Genomic DNA, 27,329 nt, shown 5'->3' with positions numbered 1-27,329 from the left:
AAGGCTCAGCCTTTTCAATGCCCCAATCGTCAACAAGATCAGGGGTTCGTATTCCAGAGGAACTCAGGTCAGTATACCTCTCGTTTTTGATCCCAAGCAGACAGAAACACCAGGGGCAGAGGATCCCACTTTCAAAGAGGTTCTTCCTTGTCCAGAGCTTCTAGAAAGCCCAGATGGTAATCTCCATTCTACTCCCATTGGGGGGCGTCTAGCTTGGTTCGCCTCCAGCTGGCACTGTTCCTGTAAGGACCCCTAGGTTATTTCTACTGTGGAATGCGGACTCGAGTTGGAGTTTATCTCCCAAGCATTTCATTTCATGCCCATCTCCCAAATCTTCATCTCGTCTTCGAATGAAGGAAGCTATTCAACACCTGTTGTCCATCAGGGCTATCCAACCAGTTCCCTCTTCCCAAAGAGGTCTCGGCTTCTACTCCATCCTCTTCATGGTCCCTAAGACATCTGGAGGATGGAGGGCCATTTTAGACCTTAAGAAATTAAATCTATTCATTAAATATAGAAAATTCAAGATGTATTCCTTGTCATCCATTCTAGCCTCTATTCATCCTGGAGATTTCATAGTTTCTTTGGATCTTACGGAAGCCTATCTCCACATCCCTATCGCTAAGGGCCACAGGCAATTCCTGCGCTTTGCCTTCCAGAGCAAGTATTATCAGTATAGGGCCATGCCCTTTGGGCTGTCCTCAGCTCCTTGAGTCTTTACTAAGCTTCTATTCATCACCTGAATTATAAATTCAGATCTCTCCCAGGTCTTTCTTTCTACTGAAAGGAAGATCAGTATCAAACAGCTTATCTCCCAGATAAAGTCTCAAATAAGGATTACCATCATCACCCTGTCTTCCCTACTGGGAAAGATGGTGTCCTGTATTGGCATTATCCCATGGGCTCGCCACCACGCCAGGGATCTCCAATAGCTTCTGTTACCGTTCCAGAGATCGGGGAAAAGCAACTCGGCACGTCTCATCACCGTCCTGACCACAGTATTAAGGTCCCTTATGTGGTGGACTTCCTCCGCTCTGGACAAGGGATCCCCCTTCAGGAGTCCAGAACAATTAATCATCACCACGGATGCCGGGCTGAGGGGCCCATACCCAAGGTTTGATAGCCCAAGGCACATGGTCAGCGGAGAGTCATCCAAACCCATCAACTGGCTGGAATTGAGAGCAGTGTCGCTATCCCTCAAACAATTCAAACACATCATCAATCAACATGTCCTGATTCTCACGGACAATATAGCTTCAAAGAGCCATAGAGACAAGGGGGCACCAGGTCCAAGGCTCTGATGCAGGAAGCCTCTGAAGCTGGGGCTCTGGGCAGAGAGACATCTTCAGTCCTTATGGGCCGACCACATCTTGGGAGTTCTCAATGTGCAGGCATACTGGCTCTCCCGGTCAACTCTGGATCCAGGAGAGTGGAGTCTCCATCCGGTCCTATTCCAACAGATCTTCCTCAGATTCAGTCACCCATCGCTAGACCTATTTGCGACCATGACCAACACTCAACTCCCTCGATTCTATTCCAGGTTCCCATCCTCGGGAGTGGAGGCAACAAATGCACTCAGAACTCCTTGGCCTTGAGGGCTGCTTTAAGCCTTCCCTCCAATACCAATTCTCCCAGATGTAATCCACAAGATCATCCTCAAGAAGGCCTAGGTGATTCTGATAGCCCCTCACTGGCCTCGCTGGCCCTGATTCATAGACCTGCAACGTCTGTCCGTCCAGGACCCCTGGCGACTCCCTGTTTCGGAGGATATGTTGCAGCAGGGGGCCTCTCACCATCCAGAACCAGAGTGGTTCCACCTCAGTGGTTATTATCCGGCATGACCTAGACCTTCGGGGTTACGACCCGGACACTATAGAAGTAATCCTCAAATCCAGACGAGTTTCTACCAACAGGATCTACGACCATACCTGGTCCAAGTTTCACCAGTGGTGCACACAGGAAGATCTATCACCCGTGTTTATTCCCATTCACAGAATCATACCTTTCCTCATGAAAGGCTTTCATCAAGGCCTCTTAATCAGCACTATTCGCCATCATCTAGCGGCCTTATCTTCGGTCCTAGCAGGGCTTTGCAGACAACCACTCCGTTTGTTCCCGGAAATTCAAGAATTTCTAAGAGGCATCTCAAACCTCAGGCCTCCCACGGTTCACAGATACCCATCCTAGGACTTACCATGGGTTCTGCACTTCCTCACTAAAACGCCATACATACCCCAAACGTCAGCATCCTTCAGGTACCTATCTTAAAAGGTAGCCTTTCTGGTGGCAATAATATCTGCCCGACGCATCTCAGAACTAGCAGCCCTCTCCATTTGACACGATCTATTCCAGTTCCATATGGACAAAGTAGTCCTGCGCCTGGACCCCACCTTTCTACCAAAGGTCAGTTCCATGTTCCACAGATCCCAGGACATTGTGTTGCCTTCATTCTGTTCCAATCAGAACCATCATCTTGCACTCAGATGTCACACCCTAGACCTCACCAGAGCTCTACGAATCTATATCCAACGGACGAGACCTGTTCGGAGGTCCGAGGCCTTATTCGTAGCCTACCATCTCAGATCCCTGGGATCCAGGGCATCCTCAACCATATTAGGTCATTGGATCTGAGGGACAATCTCAAAGGCTTATGAGTCAGCTTCCCTCAGCATACCAAGAGGTATCACGGCACATTCCACAAGAAGTGCAGCCATATCTGCTGCATGGGCAACTCAAGCTCCATTGGAGGAAGTCTGCAAAGCAGCCACTTGGGCCTCTCCAAACTCTTTCATAAGGCACTACAAAATTGACTCTTATGCTTCAGTGGATGCTGCCTTTGGCAGAAGAGTCCTACAATCCGTTATCTCTCACGATAGCAAACTAATCCCTCCCTAGGGACTCATCTATTGGGTATGTCCCACATGACTGCTGGACCCGCTCTTTCAGTACGGAAAATAGGCGTTGATTGCTTACCTGAACGCCTCTTCTTGTATGCTGAGCGGGTACAGCAGTCACTTCCCTCCCTATTTTCTTTTAACCTGTTTCTTCCTATTATGAGAGTAGAGCATTATTTGAGCCATCACCTTTGAGCCTAAGTCTACGGATTCACGAATTCTGGGGAAGGGGCAGATCCAGCAAGCTTTTAAAAGACTAGGGTCAGTCCTATGCAGATTGGACAGCGAGCAACCCACGTGACTGCTGTACCTGCTCAGCGTATGAGAAGAGGTATTCAGGTAAACAATCAACACCTATTTAAATTGGACTTTGCAAAAAAAAATCATTTTTAAAATCTTTATCTTGACTTTTTTTCATACATAGTTCAAGATGACTAACGTACCAATATTCCTTCCTCCCCCAACAGCACCCCTGTGAGGTTAGTTGGGCCCCAAAAAAGTGATTGGCCCAAAGATACCTAATTGGCCTTTCATACCTAAGAACCTACAGTCTAGTTTCTAAGGCAATAGCGTTATCACTATACCCAACTGGGTGTTTTAATCCTATCAAATTGGTATTTATTTTTGTCTTATCAAAATTGGAATATAGCTCTTGAAACTTTCCCCAAGATTAGTCTTGACATTATATGAAAACTACCCCCTTTGGCCGTGATAGCGAATCTATGGCACACATGACACAGATGGCACACAGATGGAGATTTCTCTGCAGGAACCCCAGCCCAGCTCTACCACACATGCACCCACACCTCTCACCTGTCAGCTGGTCTTGGTCTTGGTTCGGGTGTCTGCCACGTATGTGCAATGCCGTGCCCCGTTTTGGACCTGGAAGGCCTCCTGCACCAACCTGGAAGCCCAAATGGGGCACAGAGGCGCTGCATGTGCCCCCCACCCCTTTTCAGGCTTGGAAGGCCTCCTGCACCAACCTGGAAGCCAAATAAGGGTGGGGAGCATGCACAGGGAACATGCACGCATGCATTGATGGTGGGGCACATGTATGGGAGTGAGGTGCATGCGCAGGGGCACTCGCATTGCATTTTGGAGGTGCATGCATGCACATTCACAAAGATACATGCACTTTGGGCTCTCAGCATCAAAATGTTTCACCAAAACTGTCCTAGAGATTTTGAGACAGAGTTCTGAACATGTATGGAAAGGAAAGGGAGGGAAGACCAATGAAATTTGGTATGTTTTATTACTCAAACACATTAAAATCATGATGTTCCTTCTTTCCAATGTTAAAATTTTAGTAGAGATAGATATTCTGCTTGATCCTTCAGAACATTGATAGTGTCCATTTATACAGTGGGACTTCCTTTCTATTCCAAAGACATCTCTTGAAGTTCCTTGACCTTAGCAGCAGAATTGAAGGACCTCGAAGAGATACATCGAGGTGGTGGTGGGGGTTTCTACCAAGCAATCTGCCAATGTCTGCCAATAGATGTGTTTACTTATAAGTCTAAAGCTTTTGGACCACTGCATTGTTGATACTATCTCTCCTAAGAGAAATCTGTAACAGTTCCAGATTGGAACAATACAAAAATACAAAAGAGCTTTATTCTGAGAGAAGGAAAAATTTTCTTGGAAATCTCAGAAATCACATTTGACTTACATAGATTACTCTTGGGTACCTATTTATTTATTTAGCTTTTCTGTTAGATATTTCAGTGTAACATAATTTCATGAGCATCAGCTGCCATAAACTGTTTGTCAATAATGCAGTGCAGATGTTGTATTCCTTAGTAACAGTGTGAATTTGCAGAGGAAATTCAAAGGGAGGAACAATATTACTGAGGGGAAAAAATCATGTAGCTAGGATTTTTTTTAGGTATGACATTTTTAACAATCTTTATCAATAACCACCACCAATTTAAATTATAGATTAAGCAGTCATCGTCCCACTTCCTCTGAGTATTATGTACAGTTATATGCCAAAACATTTCTTATTTAATCTCCACTGTTGTTTGTTTAAATCACTGCTTCTCCTCCAAAATGATCTTTTGCCATATTTTTTTTCCAGGAATATGTTGTTTAATTTATTTTGTTCATTAACCACTAGGAATTTGTTTTAAGAGCTGGATATGTTGTTTCAGGACACAATGCGTTAGAGGCAGATATTTATAGTTTAGAGTCTTAGTGTATTTATATCTAGGTCTGTGGGTGTATGTGAGTGGGAATATTTAGCTCTTTTATTTTGGAAGCTTAAGAAAATTAACAATGTAAAGAAATAGTCATGGAAGTGTTTCTTGATCCCTATCTGCAGTGTTTCCTTTTAACTTAGAAAAAACTGTACGGTAATCTGAAGTTTAATAGCAGGGCAATTTGAATGTTCTAGTCTGAATAGCTTTGTAAGAGGAATTAAAGTAGGAAATCAGAACTAGTTTCTTCTAGAGAGCATATAAAATATTTCAAGCATTATGCTAAGGCAGAATGCAATTTTGTTTAGTTTTGCCTTTGCTATAAAACATTGCTGTGACTGTAAAATAATTTCAGATAATTTTGCTTTATTCAATATACCAAGTTAAATAAACTATGACTTAGTGTAACATATATGTTCTAGATATGAATGAAGGAATTTTGGCCATCTTCGCAAGTGACTGCTATATAAATAACATAGACCCAACCCTTATGTAAAAAGTTTTAGTATAATAATAAACAGACCTGAAGGCCTGCTTTTTACCCAGGCTTTTGGTGAGGATGCGTGAAGGGTTTCCCTTACCTTTGCTACCGGTTCGAAGATTTTATTTTATTTTTATTTATTTGTTTGTTTGTTTGTTTTGTCCAAAAACACAATGAAGGTTACAGAGGATATGCTCATAATAAAATATATCAATGAAAGGGTAGAAGAATAGATATAGGTATAAGATATATCAATGAAAGAGTAGAAAGAAAGATATAGGAATAGGAGAGAGATATAGAGAGTATTATTTTATTTATTTATTTATTTATTTATTTTATTTATTCAATTTTTATGCTGCCCTTCTCCTTAGACTCAGGGCGGCTTACAACATGTTAGCAATAGCACTTTTTAATAGAGCCAGCCTATTGCCCCCACAAGCCGGGTACTCATTTTACCCACCTCGGAAGGATGGAAGGCTGAGTCAACCTTGAGCTGATGGTGAGATTTGAACCACTTCAGAGCTACAGTCAGCTTCGGTGGCCTGCAGTACAGCACTCTACCTGCTGCGCCACCCCGGCTCCTTATAGGAGAGACATTAGGACAGGGGATGGAAGGCACGCTGGTGCACTTATGCACACCCCTTACTGACCTCTTAGGAATCTGGAGAGATCAACCATGGAAAGTCTAATGGTAAAATGTTGGGGGTTAGGGGATGATACTACAGAGTTTGGTAATGAGTTCCATGCTTCAACAACATGATTGCTAAAATCATATTTTTTACAGAAGTTCGGAGCGGTTAATATTAGGTTTGAATCTGTTGTGTGCTCTTGTGTTGTCGTGGTTGAAGATGAAGTAGTCTTTGACAGGCAGATCATCCGTGCTGACATCCGGGTAGATGGACGGAGCCTTCCGCCACCACTGATACCACTACTGGGGTGAAGCATCCTGCGCATGTTTCTCTTTTGTTCTTATCAAGTTCTTCTTATCCTCATCGTCTCTTATTCTTTTATTTTTCTTTCTTGTATTTTTTCTTGCTTTAATATTTTATTAGTCACTGGGATTGAGTGTCATACAGATACTGCAGCTAGCCCTCACTTAGTGACCAGTTATTCAGTGGTTATTCAAAGTTACAACAGCACTAAACAAATGGTATTTACATTCCGTCGTTGAGGTTATGGCAGTGGGAGCATCCCCTGCAGTCATGTGATCCAAATTGTGCACTTAGCAGCGTGCCACATTGATGACTGCAAGATCCCACCCATCTCTGCCCTTTTAGTCACCTGCTCTCTGCCACTCCCAGCTGACTTGCATCACCTTCTTCCTCCTGCAGTCATGGGACAGCTGCTGGCCATGCTGTTGGCTTGTCTCGGTTAGGCTATGAAACCTTTGACAACACCGAGCAGACAATTTTAACAGAGCATGGATGTGTGACAAAGCCAAGACACAGACTTAGTTAAATAAGTATTATTTACATATAAACAAAATATAAACAATCCAGAATAAGCCCGAAGCAAATACAGAATAATATGCACTGAGCAATCACAAGATTAGCACAAAGCAAAATACAATATAGGTAAAAGCACAAAGCTTATACAAGCACGAAGCTTAAACACAACTCCCCCGTCTCAGACAAAAGTAAAGTAAAGGAAATGACCAAGCAAAATAATGAGCTTTTATAGCTTCAATGAGAAGTGACAAAACAGCCTTGAATATTAACTCTTCAAGTACAAGTTAACCCTTTAAGTGCACATTAACTCTTTAAGTACAAGTTTGGTACAGTTTACAATATTCAGTTTACAATGGCAATCCCGAACAACTATGTACCCTGTACCCTTATTCCCAAGGTTGCAGTCTTTTTGAGGCCCAGGGTGGTGGAGAGTAGTGTGATAAGGATTGTGGAGTGCAGAGTGCAAGAGGATAAAATGGCTAGAGCTTCATTTCGCAGTTCTGGGCAGCTGATCTTTGTGAAGGGCTAGGAAACCAGACGAAGACGATGGCAAAGGTCATTGAGGATGGAGGAAGAAGATGGCACAGGTCAGTGGAGGGTGGAAGAGTGTAGAGTGGCTTGCACATCCCCCCATCCCTGACAGCAGTCAATGTCAGCTCAACTGCACTCACACTGGGCCACAGCAGCCACTTATCCACCTGCCACCCTGCTTGTGAGCTACTTGGAACTTGTGACTTCCTGCCAGTTTCCCCAGTGACTTTACTTGTTGGAAACCAATAACTTTACTTGCTCTAGAGGAGGTCCTTACTTAATGACCCACAATTCTTGCTTAACAACAACAACAGAGACTGCTGGGATTGTTGTCACTAAGTGATGCACTCACTTGAGATCACGTTTTATGACTACTGTGTATCACTGAGAGATGAAAGATTTGAAAACCCACTGTTAACTGAGACTGCCTGTAATAAGAAAAAACCAAATGGAATTCATAAGCGTCTCTTTTCTAGGCTGGGATTAGAGATAAAGGAGGAGAGGGGAAGCAGAAAGGGAAGATAAGTAAGGTGTGAGGAACCAGAGCAGTAAAAGAACTAAACATCCTCCTTGGCAAAGCAGCTGCCTAAAGTGACATGGCAAATATTCAGAGCCATTTTTGGACAATAATATTTTGTACAATGACAATAGTGCCCCAAAAGTTTAGGCATACTCAACTTTTTAAATCTCTGATCTTGTCTCTGGGGTTTTGTTTTTTAATTTTTGTTTGTTTATTTTATTTTATTTTTTTTGCCAATAAGCAAGGACTTTCACTCTCCTGAAATTGATGAACATTTTAGCATCTTGAAATTATGTCTAGATTTTACTCTAAGCAATAGTAAGTATATTACAAATTCCTGTGCATTTATTAGTAGAAAATTACTTAGGTTGAGTTATAATATAAGAAAGTGATATGGGATAAAAATTCCTGCTAACCATCAAAAGATACAACATAGAGAAAGATCTGTACAATGTTTTGCACAAAAGCTAGTACAAAATAGATATTTGATAAATATTTCAAATAATGTCATTTATTTTTTTATTAAGCTGCATTTACTAGTCCTTAGGAGAGAATCCTAACAACAACTGTAAGAAAATACGTTTCAACAGAAAGGAAAAGATATAAAAAATAAAAGCAAAAATAAGTTCAGATTCAAACAACATTAACAGCATAAGAACTGTGTTGTCTTATATGCCCTTATCCTTATTTAAACAAAGGATTAATTCAATTGCAATTTCAAATGAGTAACATTTCAAATAACAGTCTAATTATTTATCATATAGTGATAGTAACATGAATTAATTTTGCTGCAGATTATATTAAAGGCATTCTACTCTCAGTTGGCAGTGACACCAATTCTACATCAAATAATATCTGGCTAGCATTTATCTTTTCCCCAGCTGTAAACTCAGAATAACCTGCTGAGATTTACATACAAACAGTGGCAGTCACATTTTTTTCATTTTTAACATATGGTTTAAAAGAAAGCATGTTGAAAAAAGGACTCATGGTAATTAGCATTTATTCATAGAAAGCTATTGGATTGCTCTAAATTTTAAAAAAATGTATAAAAGGTGTGCCTAAGAAGAGGTATTACAAAAAGTTCTGTGTTTAAAAAATATGCTGGCACTGAATGCTTTCCGTTTTCATAGAACAACAAAGTGGATCTTTTTGGCACAAAATGTATCCCAAGCTAATAATGATTCTCAAGGCTCTCAGACAAATATTTCATACATCTATTACTGGGTTTCTATTGAAATTAGGACACTGCATGTATCATTTCCCACATATAACACATTGCTGAACTCAAGCCTCTCTTTTTCAAAAAAAAAAAACAGGAATTGGTTTTTCTGAAGTATGATTTCATGCTGTCCCATCAGTAGCTGCATGTCTGCATATACGCAGACACACAGAGATATAGACTGTCTGTGCGTATGTGTATACAGACTGCAATATCTAGTAAGTAGGGAAAGGCATTTTGCACACTGCCATCCAACATTAGAAATTCAATATGCATTCTGCATCTTTGACCATCAGAGGAAGTATCACAAACATAATATCAAAACATCCTTTGTCACTAATCAGAAAATATCCAACATCTTAAGAAACCCAAGAGACAAAATCCAACTTGAAAACCGAGGAATCTGTGAAATACCATGCGCAGGCAGCCACATACATTGGACAAACTAATAGAAGAATAAACGCACGCATTGCAGAACGCAAAAATGCAGTCAAAAAGAAGAAAAAACTTCCTCCCTTTTATAGCACATTTAAAAAAACAGGACACGAAATTGACTTCGAAAAAACTAAATTAATCTCCAGAACAGAACACCTATACAAAAGAATAATCATGGAAGCCAAAAATTTGGAAGCCAGCCCTAACCAAAAAATATATCACAATCACAACCCCAGCATGTCAATCATCTAACTAAATGTGATTCCACCAACCAGTCAAATCATTAAGACACAGCCACCCAATCTATTTGCAACATTTGAACCAGAACTCCACCCCCACCACTATTTATAAGGAACAAACAGCAGTTGCAAACACGAAGCCAGTAACTTCAGCCTTATGATGGTGAATGTGATTTCGCCGAAACGTCACAAAGACACTCAAAATATTACACAGGGAAAAACCCAAGCTCACAACAATCTGCATATATACTGTACACACACACATACACATACGTGCGCGTATATATATATGCATGCTTAGTCTTACACTGACCCCATCCAATAACTGTTGGAAAATGAGCTTTACATTTGTTTAACAGCATTACCATTTCGTTTCCATTTGTCTGGTTTCTCTCTTTCAGACAAGAATCTAAAAATTACACACAGCAGGACAAAATACATTTTTGTCTTTCACTTGAATTTCTTCTTAGAAAATGTAATGACTTGTTCATACACCTTACAATAGAAGTATTTCTCTTTATTATAAAGGAGTTTGATACTCCTTAATAGTTTTGGTTTTCTTATAAGAAGTGATAAGTTTTATTCTTATCCAACTAAATGGGGTATATTTGTTTGTTTATGGGTGGAATTTTGGAATAAAGGCATACAAAGGAGGCAAAAAATACATACTGTACATCTAGGTTCTTACATTTATAGTAATATGTAGTGCCACCACAGAAAACATCTGCACAGGATGATGAAATGTAGTATTTCACTATAAGAGTTCACTCTTTATTCACACATAACAGGTTATTTGTCAGTCCAAAGCCATTTTATTAGGGAGGCTTAGGTCTTAGGTCACTATGCATTTTCTAACATGGGAAAATGGGAGGGGGTATTGTATGAAGTTATTAGGATGTAGCCATAACCAATTCTTTCTAGAAAGCCAAGGTCATCCTTTGTCTCTGCACTTCTGTTCCTGCATGGGAGGAGATGGGTGAACTCTGCCAGCATGGCAATAGAAGATTGGACAACAAGATGGATTTGTGGGCATGGGGGCAACAGGCATGGGCCCCAGGCGGAACAGGTGGAACATCCGTTCCTCCGGGAAAAATGGAGCACGTAGGCCCATTCTGTTTGCAGTTGTGGTCAAGCATACATACGGCAAGCATGCGCAACTGGAGCGATTCCGATAAAAAATTACTGGTTTTTTGCACATGCCCAGAAGCAAAGAAATCAGCATTTTTTGCTACCAGAAAGAGATTTCAGCTGTTGCACATGTACAGCAGCTGAATCTCGCTGCCGCACCTAGAGCGGCAGCTGGGGCCAGCAGCAAAACTGGCCTGCCTCAGCTCCGGCCGCATGGCCTGCTCTTTGATCTCCCAGGTCACAGGAAATATGCCTGTGGCACGGGAGACCATAGAGTAGGCTGCGCGGCCAGAATTGGGACCACCCAGCCTACTCTCTGTGCCATGGCCCCTGCAGGAGGTGATCAGGTAAGCAGGAGTGAGGTGCGTAGCAGGAAAGTGGCGGGGGGAGCAAGGGCGAGGTGCGTGGCAGGGAAGGGGCAGGGGTAGCAAGAGCGAGGGGCACGGCAGGGTAAATGGCCGGGGTAGCAAGGGTAAGCAACGCGGCAGCTGGCGGTGAAGCGGGCAGCCCTTACCTTGTTTTTCTCTTCAATTTCCGGTGTGTGTGTTTGCTTCTGTGCATGCGCGGAAGCAAAAAAATCCAGAACTTGCACGCAATGCTGCGATTTCGCTGTGGCTTCCCTCGCTGGGAAACCCCACCTCTGGACTTCCGTTGCCAGAGAAGTGCCCGTTTTTGTGATGCTGGGATTCCCCTCCTGGGATTTCCCTGCAGCATCGCAAAAACACGGAAGTCCGGAGGTGGGGTTTCCCATGCAGGGGAGCCTCAGGGGAATCCCACTAGCGTGAAAACGGGCACTTCAGCTGGCAAAAGGGGTGAATTTGGGCTTGCGAGCATTAATCGCTTTTCCATTGATTCCTATGGGAAACATTGTTTCGTCTGTCAGGATTTGGAGACCCCCTTACCTTAGACAAGGCGCTCAGCCCGTGAGGAGTGAGCCAGGAGCTTCCAGAGGTGATGGATATTGAAGTACAGACAAGCATGTTCGAATGAACAATTTACTTTTTATTAGAAAAGTATAAAAACAATAAATGTCTGAAGAGACATGAAAAGCACATCCTCTGGCTAGGATGTATGGAGAAAAAGATGTCTCCTAACTAAGGACAGCCCTTCTTCTTGAAGAAGAGACAGGATGTGAGCAAACAGGTTACATCACACAGGAGGAGCTATCTTACTAGACAGAATTAACTCTCTAACTATTGGATGTTTCTTAATGTCGTTGGGGGCTGGCAATTTCCAGCGCGACACCCCTTCTTTGTCAGTCATCAGGGACAAGAGGGACATCAGGACATCAAGACATCAGTTCACTTAAGGCACAATTTGTTGGTGAGGTATTCATGTTGATCAGCTGGCAATGGCTTATTCAGCAAGTCAGCGATCTGCTCAGTAGTAGCCACATACTGAAATTTCACGAAACCATCTTTCACCTTCTCTCGGATATTTTGATACCGAATGTGAATGTGCCGTGAACGAGCTCCAACAAATTCAGCTTCAGCAATGAATGCAACTGAAATATTATCCTCCATAATAACAATTGGTGTCATAGGACCTTTCCAAATACTATCAATGAGAGGAAAAAGAGACATTAATGCATTACAGCAATCAGAAACACATGCATATTCAGATTCAGTTGAAGAGCAAGAAATAAACTTCTGCTGCCTAACTTTCCAAAAGAAAGGACAACCATTTAAAAACATGATATAACCAGAAGTACTTTTTCGTGTTTCTGTGTCACTTGCCCAGTCAGCATCAGTATAACAAATCACTTCAGGGTACCCAACATGATCTGGCTCAAGGTACAGCTTCTTGCCTTTCGTGAGCTTCATGTATTTGAGCAGCTTCTTTATGCAAGACCAATGAAACGTGGTAGCCTTTCCAACGTATCTGGACAGTAGATTCACACTCAGTGAAATGTCAGGTCTCGTCCAGCTGCTGATGTACAATAGCGATCCAATCACTGACCGGTACAATGTTTTGTTCTCAAAATCAGGATACTCTTCTCGGGTTAACCTGTAAAAGTCAGTTTGCATAGGAGAACGACAAGTATGCGCATCAGACATGTTACAATTTTGCAAAAGCTGGTCAACCTTACTTTCTTGTGAAAGAGAGAACCCCTTCTCAGTTTTCTCAAACTGAACACCTAGATAATCATTGATATGCCCTAGGCTTTTCAAGGTGAAATGTTTCTCAAGGCCCTTAGCAAAAGTTTGACTAGTGCTTTCATTGAGACCTACATAAACAATATCATCAACATAAACAAGAACAATTTCATAAGTCTTACCTTGCCCTTTTGTGAACACGCATCCATCAGATTCGGACTTAATAAAGCCCATTGAATTTAGCTTTTGGGATAATAATTTGTACCAGCAGAGGGCGCTCTGTTTGAGGCCGTATAAAGACTTGCTCAGAAACCAAACCTCTCCTTCTCGGTTCTGGAATCCAGGAGCACCTTTGACGTAGATCTCTTCATTCAGATCAGCGTTCAAATAGGCAGTCTCTACATCGAACTGGAAAACTTCTAAACCCAAAGCAACAGCAGTGATTAGGGCAATCTTGACACTTTCATTTCTGACTGTGGGTGAGTATGTATCTGTGTAGTCTTCCGGATAAACTTGAGAAAATCCTTGAGCTACGAGTCTAGCTTTGTACAGCTTTTCCTCATTAGGCTTTTGTTTGACTTTATACACCCAGCGTGTGCCAATAACTTTCTTCTTGTTAGGAGGCTCCACCTTCTGGAACACATTAAGTTTCTTTAAACAGTCCAGTTCGTGTTCCATAGCCTCATGCCATTTTTCTTGTTCAGAGTCAGGCAAAAGTTTGATCTGGTGAAAATGATCAGGTGGAAGTGTAAGATTGTTACACATGAAAAGATAAGGAGAGTCAGATACTTGCTGTGCAAATCTCTTTGGAGGAGTTCCTTTGGTAGTTCTCTTGGAACGTCTGGGAACGCTGGTCCATCCTTCATCATCATCTCCGCCTTCAAGTTCATCACCAGAGGTTTCCTCGGCAACTGTCGAAGGCTGTTCATTATCTGGAACATCAGGAATATCTGGCACAGCTCCCTGGGCATCAGGACTCTGCACACTTTCCTTAGGAAAATAAACTGAAGTATCATTACTATGTATACTGGACCAATTTGTGTCTTCCTCAAATTTGGCTGAATTAGAAATATAAACTCTGTGATGAGAGTCAGCAAATTTGTGGTACTTGGAGACTTCATCAAAGCCGATGAATCTCATTCTTTCTGACACAGGACCTCCTTTTCTTCTCTGTTCAACTGGAATGTTAACAGTGGCATAACAACCAAAAATGTAAATGTTTTGAATGTCAGGTTTCTTGCCATGGAGCAAGTAATAAGGAGTGTCTTGAATGACGCTACTCCATGTTCTGTTAACAATGTAATTAGCATACCTTAATGCTTCGCCCCAGTATGAAAAGTCCACGTTTGCATCCTCAATGAGACAACGAAACATTGTCTGCAGAATCCCGTTCCTGCGTTCGCACACACCATTGTGAGCCGGCGTCCCGGGTGATGAGGTCTGCTGGCGGATTCCATTCCTGGCCATCCATCCTTGGAACTGTTGCGACATAAATTCGCCTCCACGATCACTTTGAATCCGCTTGATCCAGACGTCGTGTTGGGTAAGTATCTCTGCAGCAAAGCCTTTAAAAGCCTCAAACGCCTCTGATTTTTGTTTTAAAAGAAAAACATAGCCAAATCGTGAGTAACTGTCAACTACAGTTAAGAAGTACTTACGTTTACCAACAGTAGGCCGAAATGGACCGACAACGTCGGTATGGACCAATTCAAAGATGCGTGTACAGAGCCGGACAGCAATTTTTGGGACCGGGGAGTGCCGGGATTTTGCAGAATTACAAATTTTACAATCTAGGTAAACCTTGCAAGCCCCATCAATTGTGAAACCATCAACATATTCAGACATCTTTGCTAAGACGGGGTAAGAAGCATGCCCCAAGCGACGATGCCATCTGTGAATGCACCTGGAATGAAAAGATTTGTTTGTTAACATATGTTTAACATTTTTAACAGCATTAGGAACCTCAGGGGTTTCATTGGTTTTAGGAACCTTTGAACTAGCGGTGGCACCAGGGTTTCTCTCTGGACCTGTGCTATCGCCCTTTGGAACGCTTATACTTACACTACCTTTGCTGGCAGGTTTGGGTTGCAAATAAAAAACACCTTTGATGGGGATGGCAGTAGCAAGAAGTTTGCCATCCTTGAAGATGTTAGTGTCAACAAGTTCATAGTTTATTACAACCTTCAATTCTTCTCTCAGGCAATATCCACTAAGGATGTTGTTCTTGGCAGTTGGAACGTAGAAAACATTTGAGATAAGGGAGTCCAGTTCTTTGACGAAGACTTTTCCTTTTCCTTCCACCTTGGAACGTAGATCACCAACTCCATACACTTCTTTGACATCTGTCGGGTGTAGCTCACTGAAGGATTCCTTCCGGTACGCGATGTGTGCCGCTGCTCCGCTGTCTAGGGTCCATAACTCACGAATGTCGTAGAGTGGACTCTTGTCAGGAACAATGCTGAGGTGGATGGTACCAACATAAGTAGGTTTCTCATCTTTGGAGTCTTTGGGAGTTGACTTTGCAGCTCCAGAACTCTTTCCTCTGGATCCTTTCTTGTGTGCGCCTTTAGGCTGGGTTGGATAAGGTGGATGATCAGTCTCGCCAGACTTCACACTTTGCACATCAGGAGATTTGCGAGTGTCATCCTTCTTAAAAGGTTTCTGGCGTGAGTACTTTGGAGTACTTGTTTTCTGCTGACCGCCCTTGGCCAAGTTAGATTTAAATGCTGCTGACATAGGTCTAAGGCCAGTGTTCAGCAACTCTGCTTCTTCAGTTAGCATGTTACAGAGTCTCTGAGTAGATTTCTGGGCCATTGGGAGTATACTGAACTTGTAAATAACTTCCTTCCATTCAGGACCAAGGGAAGTTATAATAGCCGCATTTACTTGATTATCATCATAACGGTATCCTCTTTCTTCTAAATCTTTATGCATTGTAAGGAGTTTAGAAAGGTGAGGTGCAAGTTCGCCCCCTGTTGGAAATTTAGTGTTATTAAACTTGGCTATCAGTATGTAATTGCCTTCATCTGATATTGGCCTAAACATGCCATCTATTGACTGCAATATCTGAGCAGAAGTAATGTCATGTGTGTCATATCTCTGTGACAACTGTGAGTCCATGCTCATAAGAATGAGTAGCTTGGCTTTTATGTCAGCTTCCCTTTCTTCTGCAGTCCAGCGCCTTACTGGGGGATTATGAGTGATCCCATCTATGTCATGAGCCAGTAGGTGCAAATTTATTCTGTGAAGCCACTTCCTATAATTGTGTCCATTAGGTAACAGCACAAACTCACCTTTCAGAACAGAGGAGGTGATGGTCTGCCTTGTTGATGCAGTCAGCTGGACCGCTTGGAGTTGCTGGGGTTGAGCCCCAACCCCTCCTGACAAACCTTGTGGCTGTACTACCTGGGGAAGTTGTGCAGGCATCTGCGGAATAAAAACTGGAGGTCTCTGCGATGAAACAGAAATACCTGGAACAAATGGAACTTTTCTTTGCATTTCAGCAGCCATATCTGCCTGGGAAAGTCACTGTCTGGCTTCTGGCAATGGTTTTTCCTTTCGGACGTTCCATCCACTAGTGGCCGCTGTTGCGTAACTTGTAGCAGTGGGGGAAAGCCCCCCTTCTCGGCTTGCAACAGTTTCAAACTGCAAAGGGACCATTTTTTTATCTTCGAGCTGGGTAGCCCTCCCTTCTTGGAAAGGAATGTGTTCTATGTGAGAGCCTTGCGGGAAGAAATGTGTGACCACAGGAGGATTTACGATGTGCCCATGCGTATCTTGGGGTGAGTGGGAGGAATGGATTCCTTCTGTCTCTCCCTTTGGAGAATGAGCACGTGAACTACCTCTCAGGGACATAGCCTCCATTTTTTCTGTAAGGAGTTTAAGGTGAAGTTTCTTCAGAGATCGTAATTCAGTCCTGGCTTCATCAGCCTTTTTTAAATAACTGAAATAGATTTCTTGCTGCTCTATAGTTTTCATTGTAGGAAGGTTATCAAAACGGAGACAGACTGATTCTAAGGAATGTATCTCCTTCTCATCCTTCTCAATGAGCTCTTCAATTTTCTGCAAGTTTAAGGATGTTCCTTTTATTTTAGCAGAAGTGAGAGAGCTGAAATCATCTAGGTGCCTTGTCTTGGTTTGTGCCTTAACGTGGGTGCCAGATGATTGTGAGGGGAACAGAGTTAACGTCTCCTCCTCCTCATCTTCGCTAGGATTAATGGAAAGACTGCCGGAGGGCTCACCCTGGGTAGTTTTACAATCCTTTTCCCTGGTTTCTACATCATCAATCAAGTAAGATAAACTTACAGTTTGTTGAGTGCAGGCATCAGCTGGAAGAGCTTCCTTCTCACCGTGCAGAGACATAGTAGGATTCCTTTTACAATCGGTTACACGAATTGTCTCCTTGAGTTGGGCCAACTGGTCACTCGTGAGAGAATCCACGTAGGACTGCGTGAGAGGATTTCTTTTCTTTTTCGCTGGCATTCGGGAAAAATTCCTAGGAAGCTTACGGAGTGTAAGCGGGGTCTATTACTTCAATAACAACCGTCCTCGGCTACCATGTCAGGATTTGGAGACCCCCTTACCTTAGACAAGGCGCTCAGCCCATGAGGAGTGAGCCAGGAGCTTCCAGAGGTGATGGATATTGAAGTACAGACAAGCATGTTCGAATGAACAATTTACTTTTTATTAGAAAAGTATAAAAACAATAAATGTCTGAAGAGACATGAAAAGCACATCCTCTGGCTAGGATGTATGGAGAAAAAGATGTCTCCTAACTAAGGACAGCCCTTCTTCTTGAAGAAGAGACAGGATGTGAGCAAACAGGTTACATCACACAGGAGGAGCTATCTTACTAGACAGAATTAACTCTCTAACTATTGGATGTTTCTTAATGTCGTTGGGGGCTGGCAATTTCCAGCGCGACATCGTCTTATGAACTTTTCAACTTACGAACCTCGTCCTGGAACCAATTAAGTTTGTAAGACAAGGTATCACTGTATTTAATAAGATTGGGAGAGAGAATATAGAATTATTTAAAGACTTTTAACTAATTCTATTAATAGCATTCCTCTAGCATTTGGCAATTAATGATTCTAGAATTTATGCTATGAAAACTTTCTGAGAATACTATATTTATGCAGTAGCTAGCAAAATGTCAATTGATTTCAAAAAATTAGGCAAAGCTGGCCCTGGATAGTACTTTCATGGGAAAATGCCAGGAAATACAAGGGCTATAGACTAGAAATTGCACAAACATTCAATAGAAAGCAATGACTAATCATTTCCATATTGTTACCAAGAAAACTAAATCATCATAATAGAATGAAAGTAGGCTTTACATTTTTCCCCATCCCCGTCTATATGAGGTGTAGGTTGTTTGATCCAGATGGAAAGAAACATTTTGTGGATAATTAAGATTAAGTATGTCTAAACATTCATAGTAATTCAGATAGTTAATATAAGGCTAAGGTTAAAAAATGTAAGCAAATGTTGATACTTTTTTACTGGTGGCAGGATGCAGAAAATAAAAGGGAAATCTAGTGTTTGCTATGCTCTTATTTTCCAAGATGAAATAATTTATTATACATAGATTTTGACTGTATACTCAAATGAATGTATGCCCTTGATAGGGAGCAACATCTCATAACATCATGTTTTTTACCAACCTAGCAAGATCTGGGTTAGAGTTGAGGCATATAGTGGATTTATGTTGACACCTGCTGGCTGTTAAAGAGAATGTTTGAAAAATAACCAGTCAATTTCCCCTTTTCTGTTGTGCAATAGCCTGTTAATTGTTTTATTTATTTATTAATCCTTGAGCAAGGGAAGAAATGTCTTGATTAGCTGCCATTTTAGTTAAAAACTACAACGCTTAACAATTGTATTAAGGCACAAGTCTGTCCCTTGATGTGCTGTATTTAACAAAATAATTTCATGTAAATTAGAAAAATATGGTACCAGTGACAATTTTGTTAGAGAGAAAACTTTGTATGGAAAAATCTCCAAAAATAAAAATGGGCAATGATTTGGACCTCTCTAATGTCTGTTTGTCTTCTTATCTAAATGATATAGCAGTCTATCAAATAGTTTAGTCAGTGTTACTTTCAATCTAAAATATCTCATTAATAGACTTTGTAAACTTTTCTGAATGTATTTCAATATAGTATACTAGCTGAATATCTGTGCTCTGCTACTAGACTATATGATCACGCTGGATAAATCAACACTTACGCCTTGAAAATTAATAAGTAGTTATATGATCAGCCTTTCCTCTCCCCTTCTCTCCCTCAGGCTTGCCCCACTGAATCCTCCCCTATGCTATCCCAATCTCTCCAGTTATTTTCAAGTTGGGAGGGGAGTAGAACATCCAAATAATTAGCATCAGAGCGTATTAATAATAATATAAGAAATACTGATGACCTGATGGTCATTTCAAAAAATCCTTTTAAAGTGAGCACCTAGAAGCGAAGAGGAATATTTGTGCCAAATTTCAAGTTTGTAGGCTTTACAATTCTAGAGATTTGGTGTAATTTTGTGATTCTGTGTGAGTGGTTCTCACTTTTATAGAGAGATTCTCTTTCTCAGCAATAGATAGATAGATAGATAGATAGATAGATAGATAGATAGATAGATAGATAGATAGATAGACAGACAGACAGACAGACAGACAGACAGACAGACAGACAGATAGACAAACAAATAAACAAACAAACATAATCCTTGACTTACGATCACAACTGAGTTCAAAATTTCCTTGCTAAGCAAGATAGTTGTTAAGTGAGTTTGACCCATTTTGCGACCTTTCTTGTCACAGTTGTTAAGTGTATCACGTAGTATTTAAGTTAGCAACAGGGTTGTTAAGTGTATCTGGCTTCCCTAATGACTTTGCATGTCAGAGAGTCCGCAAAAGGTGACCCTGTGACCCTGAGACCCTGCAGTTGTCATAAATACATGCCAGTTGCCAAGCCTTTGAATTTTGATTACCTGACCACAGCCATGATGCAGTGGTCGTAAGTGTGAAAAGTGGTCATAAGGAATTGTTTTCAGTGCCTTGAATAAGTTTGAACAATCACTAAATGAGTGGTGGTAAGGTGAGGATTATCTATATTTTGAGGCAAAATAATTCAGATCTGAAGGGAAAATACTTGACATGTCTTTCTTATTTCCTAAGTAGCAGTTCAATAATATAATCATCCTCAATAGGAATCATACAAATATATTTATTTAAAACTAATTTGGGTGTTCAAAAATGTTTAAAAATACAGGTAGTCCTTAATTTACAATGGTTCATTTAGTGACCGCTTGAAGTTATACCGGCACTGAAAAACGTGACTTTTGGGCATTTTTCACACCACCATTGCACCATCCCCCCAATCATAGGATTTACATTTAGAGGTAAATGTGATCACCTTTTGTGACTTTCTGACAAGCAAAATCAATCTGACAGTTAATCCAGATTCAATTAACCATAGTACAAACATAATCTGCAGTGATTCACTTAACAAATGTGGCAAGAAAAGTCGTAAAATGAGGCAAAACTCACTTAACAAATTTCTCACTTAGCAAACATAAGTTTTGGGCTCAATTGTGGTCAAGGGCTGCCTGTATAACATTTCCTCACACTGTCTACATTGACATATATGTTGTAATATTTTGTGAAATCAATAAAGCAGCTGTGATTAACTTAAGCCTCAGTGACTTAAACTCAATTTATTTTACCTTGGGATAAAGTTCTTCAAAGAAAGAGACAGATGATCAAAGATACCGAATAAGACCTTTTATTTAGAGATTATACTTAAAGCATCTGGGAAGCTCAAGTACTGATTGGACAACTGGAATATTCCATTAATTCCTGGGCTCATGCCCCTATTGTTTGGTCTATCAGTCTTAAACATTGTAATTTGAAGGGTAATTATATTGGTCTGCTTACATAGTTCAAGCTTAAAATAAGAATATTATTATTTATTACCTCTAGATTGACTTTGGTAGCAGTGAATTCAATTATGATATTTCAAAGATAAAATAATATAGAATAGAATAGAATTTCATTTTCCAAGTGTGATCGGACACACAAGGAATTTGTTTTGGTGCATATGCTCTCAGCGTACATAAAAGAAAAAGATACATTTGTCAAGAATCATGTGGTACAACACTTAATGATTGTCATAGGGGTCAAATAAGCAATGAAGAAACAACCAATGTTAATAAAAATCTTAGGATACAAGCAACAAGTTATAGTCATACAGTCCTAAGTGGGAGGAAAAGGATGATAGGAATGATGAGAAAAACTAGTAGAATAGAAGTAGAAAATGAAGAAACTTATATACTGTAATATAAACTTATAATTAAGCTTTAACTTAATATTTTTTGTTAGATTAAATTTTGTTTAAAGACATTTTTTAAAGAAACTATAGATTATTTGAATACAAATTAAAATCCTTTATATATGTTTAAGGATTTTTTTATTTATCAAATCTATTTGCTGCCCATTCAGCCAACCCTGAAATTATCTGTTCAGATATTCAGAAGAATGCTTCCATATTTCCATTCCACTTATGAATGATCCATAGGCATTTTTTACATATTATAAGATCCAAATGCCAAATTGGATTTACATTGGCTATGAATTATAAGATAAATACTGTGAACAGCAGCTCTCATTATTATGGATTATTTATTTATATTCACATGGAGAGAAAATAACACATACATGGAGTGATATAGTTATTAAAATTTGCCTACACTATATATTGGGTTAATTATATTCTTTAGCTTCTTCCTAAATGTATCCAAAATAGATTGGATTAAACACTTGGTGGTTTATTTTTAACTAAACAATCTGCAACTGTGACAAGCACAGGAGCTTCTCTGATCAGCAAACAACTAGCAGCAACACATTTTACCAATTACTCATCCTGGCATATTTACTTTTACTTAACAATACTCCCTAAGATCAGTTTTCAGGCACCGATCCTTCTGTTCCCAGGGACAAACTGTTTCACTATTCGAATTGATGTAAACCCGTCTGCTCTCGGTGGTATTTAAGGTGTATTAATTGTTAATGTGTAATCTTTTTGAATTCCAGTCAAGAGGAAGGCTGTATTCAGTCCTTCCGTTTGGGAAAGAACATCAGTTTTCTCGCCTCAGAGTACAGTACTAGCTTAGCCTCCGGAGACTCTGTCAGCCTTATTGTTTGTGTGACTTTCTCCCGAGGCTGCTTGCACTTGGAGACGAGATTCTTATCACAGCCCCGGCTTCGCTATGGTCTCGCTTTTTAAATTTTAACCACCGACTGCTTGGTGTGTGGTGCTAGCATTGTGGGAGTCACAGGAGGAGCATTTACCGGGTCTTCGAACAGCTCTCCCAACCGCACACTTTCTTCATGCTGATCCTTCTCACTGGAGCCAGCCACTTCAGATGGTTCAGGTACTTGGTATTGCTGCAATATTTTCTTCTTATCAGGTATTGCGATAGCAGTGTAATAAGGGGGGGTGGAGAGGGGAGCGTTTAAAAATCACAATGCAGTTTCTCTTTATTTTTCTGAATGGAGACTTTGCCATGTAAATGCAGCAGGAAATACATTGCATGCTAACAAAGGCAGTGATAAATACTTACCAATTCTATAGCATTTGAGCTGGGAATTTATACTGTTTTAAGAAGTATCCTGTATGTGCCCCCCTGTATGGAGTTTATAATGTGACTTGGGTCATTCGCTGTGTTTATGATTTTATGTCTGGATGATTAGAAATATCGCTCTAAGACAAACAGCTAATTTTTCAATTAATTGTCTTGTCTTGTCTTTGCTCTCTTAGATTAGGAATGGTCAGGTTTTGCAGTAATTTGTTTATGGAATGCTTGCTTTATTTTTCGTAATTAAAAACCTTATCAGTTAACAAAGGTAGCTATTTCTACCTTTGCATATAGTTCTTTTATTTAAGATTCACCTGTTTAAATGGTTATAGGATTCAGCAGAAGCAGCACTGTACCTCCATGACTTTGTCACCCTGTCCAGTTTGATTGATAGAGTCCTTTTGCCAGTGAAGATAGCTCAGTGGAAAGACTTAAACTAGATCCCACAGATGTTTTTTCAAGAGGCAACTGGTTTTTCTGGTTTTTCTTTGAAAAAGTTTCACTCTTCATCCAAGAAGCTTCAGCTCTATAGCTGAAGAAGCCTCTTGGATGAGAAGCAAAACAACTTCAAAGGATAACCAGAAAGTCCAGTTGCCTCTTGAAAAAGCATCTTTGGGAGAACCATGACCTGGATGACTGAGAATCGCCATAGAGACTTAAACTAGGCATCGTCATAGATATGGCATGGGCAACACTGAGGAATAACATAGCTATTCTGCGTAATTTCAGCATATCCCATTCATGGCGTGACCTTATATCTGCTCAAACTGGCAGAAAGAATGGATTTAATTAAATGCAGGGAATCTTATAGCCATATGGACTCTGCTGCCTTAGTTGAATGTAGATCTAGGTATATGATGCTGTGCATTACTCTTTTACTTACCTAGAGCTGAACTCAAGGCAAATTTTAATAGGAATTTACTACTGATTTCTAATTTCAGAAATATAGATATATATGTACTTATTTATTTTTCAATATTTATATACTACCCAACTGCACAAACTTTAGATAGTTTAGAGAACAACAATAAAAATGTTTTTAAAAAATCACAACCATGATATAAATCCATATAAATTCAGAATTAGAAGACAAAAATGTAACATTTGTCTGAAAAGCCAAGTTTTAGCTGCTTTCTTGGAGATGTGAGAGAACCATCTGAATCCTGGAGTTTGCTTTTGCTGGAGGTTTAAAGCAGCAGTATTGCTTCCAGGCTACTACTCACTTCACTTCCCAGCTGAAGAAACCTATAGCATCCCCTGCTGTACAGAAAAACAGATGGGTCAGAGCATTATGGAAAAGATACTCTAGCCTAAGTTTGGAAATGCTTTAAGCACCATCATGTTGAATTTTACTCAGAAACCTACTGGAAGCCAGTGCAATTCTTGCAGTATAGAATATATACTACAGAACCAGCTGTCACCAGTCAGCATGCGGAGTCTGCAGAGAGGGACGGCATACAAATCCAATAAATAAATAAATAAATGCAGGCTACTACATTCTGCATCAGACGCAGTTTCTGACTAGTCTTCAAGGGCAGCTCAAAGAAGTAGTACAATGCAGAAACAAAGAGAGTAGGGTGGTTATTGCCTGCTAGTCAAGGAAGGGCACGATTGATATAGAAATGACTAGTTTATATTACTAGGTAAAAATAAAAACTTAAGGTTGGATGTTACTATTTTATTGCACCCAAAGGAGTTGGAAGTCAATGCTTTTTCTTGCTTTTTCTGTCTTTTGTGTACTCCTTCCTTCCCCTTTCCCTCCCCTATTTTCCCCGCTATTTGTTCTCATATTTTTTTGTATTTTATATTATAAACATTCAACCTCAAAGAAAGGGCACAATTTGCATATTAGCTCTAACTAGGCCAGGGGTCGGCAACCCACAGCTCCGGAGCCACATGTGGCTCTTTGGGCCCCCTGCTGTGGCTCCCTGTCTTTGACTTCCCCTCCCTCACCTGGCCTGAGAAGGTAAGAGCAATGGCATTGAATGGAGAAGTAGCCGTGGCTGACTCTCTATTGCTGGTTGAGGAACATATCTACCCACAGCTGAGGCTTCCCTTTGGGCAACACTCCTCCTCCTCTCGCAACTCTCTGACCAACTGTTTCAGGGCCAGGAGTGTGTGCATGCAGAGGGAGACCTTCAAGCAAGCACCAAGCGCAGCAAAGGTGCACGCGGAGGACAGGTGGCTGCTCGCTGAAGGAGTGTCTTTGGATGCAGCTTCTTTCCTATCCTAAGGATCTGGCCATTACCTTGCTGTGTCCTGTCCTGTCCTGTCCCTCCCCCTGGAGCTCTTCAACTGAGTGGGGCGAGAGTAAGCTCCAGCCCAAAGCAGCAGGAAACGAAAGCTGCTTTGGCTCCAGCGACCCTCCTCCTCCCTCCTTCTCCTCTTATGCAGGTGGAGGGGGCATGGCAAGGTGACGGGTAGATGGTTAGGATAGGAGAGAAGCAACCTTGTTGCTGGAGAGTTAGCTTCATTTCAGCAGAGTAGACAAGTATAGAGTGGGCTGAGAGTACAGAGTGGAGAGAAAACACAGAGTGGACTAAGCCATACCCAATCTTAAACTAGGTTTTCAGTTTCACAGGCTCAGAAGTTAGCTCCCATTTGTTCAGAACTTCTAGTAGACCCATTGGGTCTGTTTTTGACCATCCACAGATTCCAGAGGTTTTCCTGAAGCCTAGGGAGGGCAAAAATGGCCTCCCCACCCTCTGGAAGGTTGAAAATCAGCTGGCCGTCACACACATGCATGCTGGAGCTTTGCATGGTCTCAGATATGGCTCCGTGTGCCACAGACTCGCCATTACAGTTTTAAAATATCAGCTACAACACATATAGTATAAGAGAAAGTATGGACGTAAATTTGGTACCACTGAAGATGTGCAAGTGCTAATGATATCTTCTGGTTGTCTTTCTTTGGTTGGTTATTACTTTTCCAGAACAGGAAGAGGTGGCTGATAAAGTTCTAATGACAGAGAATTTGTGGAGTATCAGCATTGTTGGTAGTCTGTCCGTGTTAAGATCTTTTTGGCAGTGTTAACCATTGGGGGGCAGTTGTATGTGATGATACTGTTTAGCAAAAGTGGAAAAGGAATTTTTAAAGTATATCTTTAAGGACAATTTCTCTACTACAACTTCAGAATATTTGGAGATTTCTCCATTTATTGTAAGCAGTTCATAGAAAGGCAGTTAACAAACAAATAAAAAATGAAAAGTTCTCCACCCATGCAAATTCATAGTCGTAAAGATTTATGTAGCATTATACCACATTTTTCCCTTTCAGTAAAGTGTTTAAAGAAACCTTTGTGAGAATCTTGCTAATGGGATATAATTAGCTGGCAAAAATGTAACAATGGATCTAAAAAGAATAGCAAAGAAAATGAAATTCTCACGACATTCATGTTTTCTGGGTGAAATAGTTTATCCTCCCCCCCCCCCCATTTTGCTGATCTTGGGAAAAGCACTATCATACCTTTGTGTCTGAAAGCTGAAAAACCAGATTGTCTGCCTTCTAAATAGCAAATATTTCTTTTACGCGTTGTAATCGTGCTCTTTAACTAACAAGACTCCTACAACAATTTCTTCATTGTGGTCTCTGTTACTGAAACAAATGAATTGCTGCCAGAACCCTTTTGGGAAGCTCCAAAATGTTCACAGATTTTTGGTGGAAACCTTGTCCTTCTCATATACTTCGTGACTAGATGCAGTTCTGCTTGAAGCCACTCCAACCACCACAGTGTTAATCTTGAGATGAACTTCATTCTGCTATGTTGTTATTTTCTAGTTTTCCCTTAGTTTTCTTTTTTTAATATCTCTGACTTTTCAAAACTCTTTAGATTAGTTTGTTAGGTTGCTTTGTTCTCCCGTTACAGCGATCTGACCTTTGACAATAAGGCTCCAAGGCCTCTGTTTCACAAGCACCAGCATTATTTCTCTTATTAGATTATGGAAGCAAATTTTTCCATCTGTTGGAATATGTACATATGTACTCCATTGCAGACATTTGTAAATACTGCGAGTCATTTCTAAACAACAATCCCAATCATTCTTATTTGTGAGCTACATTCTGGGAGCAAACTTAGAGACAGTGGGCTCATTTTCTCCAACTCTCTTACCATGTCGCCAAATAACATTTGCTGACTGCCTTGTGTCAGTCAAATTATCCATTGCTCATGGGATTTTTGTGCCATTATTAGCTTTAGCCATTGAGGGTGGCAAGCATTCTAAGAGAAATATTACAGCCAATTCCAAGCAGAGAAACAAGAAAAAGAGGAATAAATGACCTGTTGCCTTCTGAATACCATCTCCAAAGTCCTTAATTCTGCTCTACCACGGCCTTCTCAAATGCTGCTTTCTCTGATTATCAATGGCCGGGTTATTGGTGTACTTTATGTTATCCACTCCTTCCTTGTTCACACATAGGAATCTGCCTCGAAAGGGGTCTCTCCTATCAAAAGCCATGCTCTTTTGTCTTAGTTTAACTAATGATTTGGATGCCTTTTCAGTTTCATATCAT

General features: G+C 40.8%; 1 protein-coding gene across 14 annotated transcripts in view; it reads left to right on the top strand.

Annotated features, from left to right (window-relative positions):
- ZNF385B (zinc finger protein 385B) overlaps positions 1-27,329 on the top strand; it is a 263,645-nt gene that overhangs the window by 168,584 nt on the left and 67,732 nt on the right. The window contains exon 1 of one of the 14 annotated variants that reach the window (XM_070731869.1): positions 22,169-22,615. The exons of the other annotated variants lie outside the window; for them this stretch is intronic. Within the exon in view, the coding sequence (XP_070587970.1) occupies positions 22,607-22,615 (9 nt within the window). The 5' untranslated portion in view covers positions 22,169-22,606. Of the gene's footprint in view, positions 1-22,168; positions 22,616-27,329 lie in introns of those variants that run through there. 14 annotated transcript variants of the gene reach the window in all.

The sequence above is a fragment of the Erythrolamprus reginae genome, chromosome 1 (assembly GCF_031021105.1).
Source record: "Erythrolamprus reginae isolate rEryReg1 chromosome 1, rEryReg1.hap1, whole genome shotgun sequence".
NCBI classification, from domain to species: Eukaryota; Metazoa; Chordata; class Lepidosauria; order Squamata; family Dipsadidae; genus Erythrolamprus; species Erythrolamprus reginae.
This window is presented reverse-complemented; position numbering and strand designations above follow the sequence as displayed.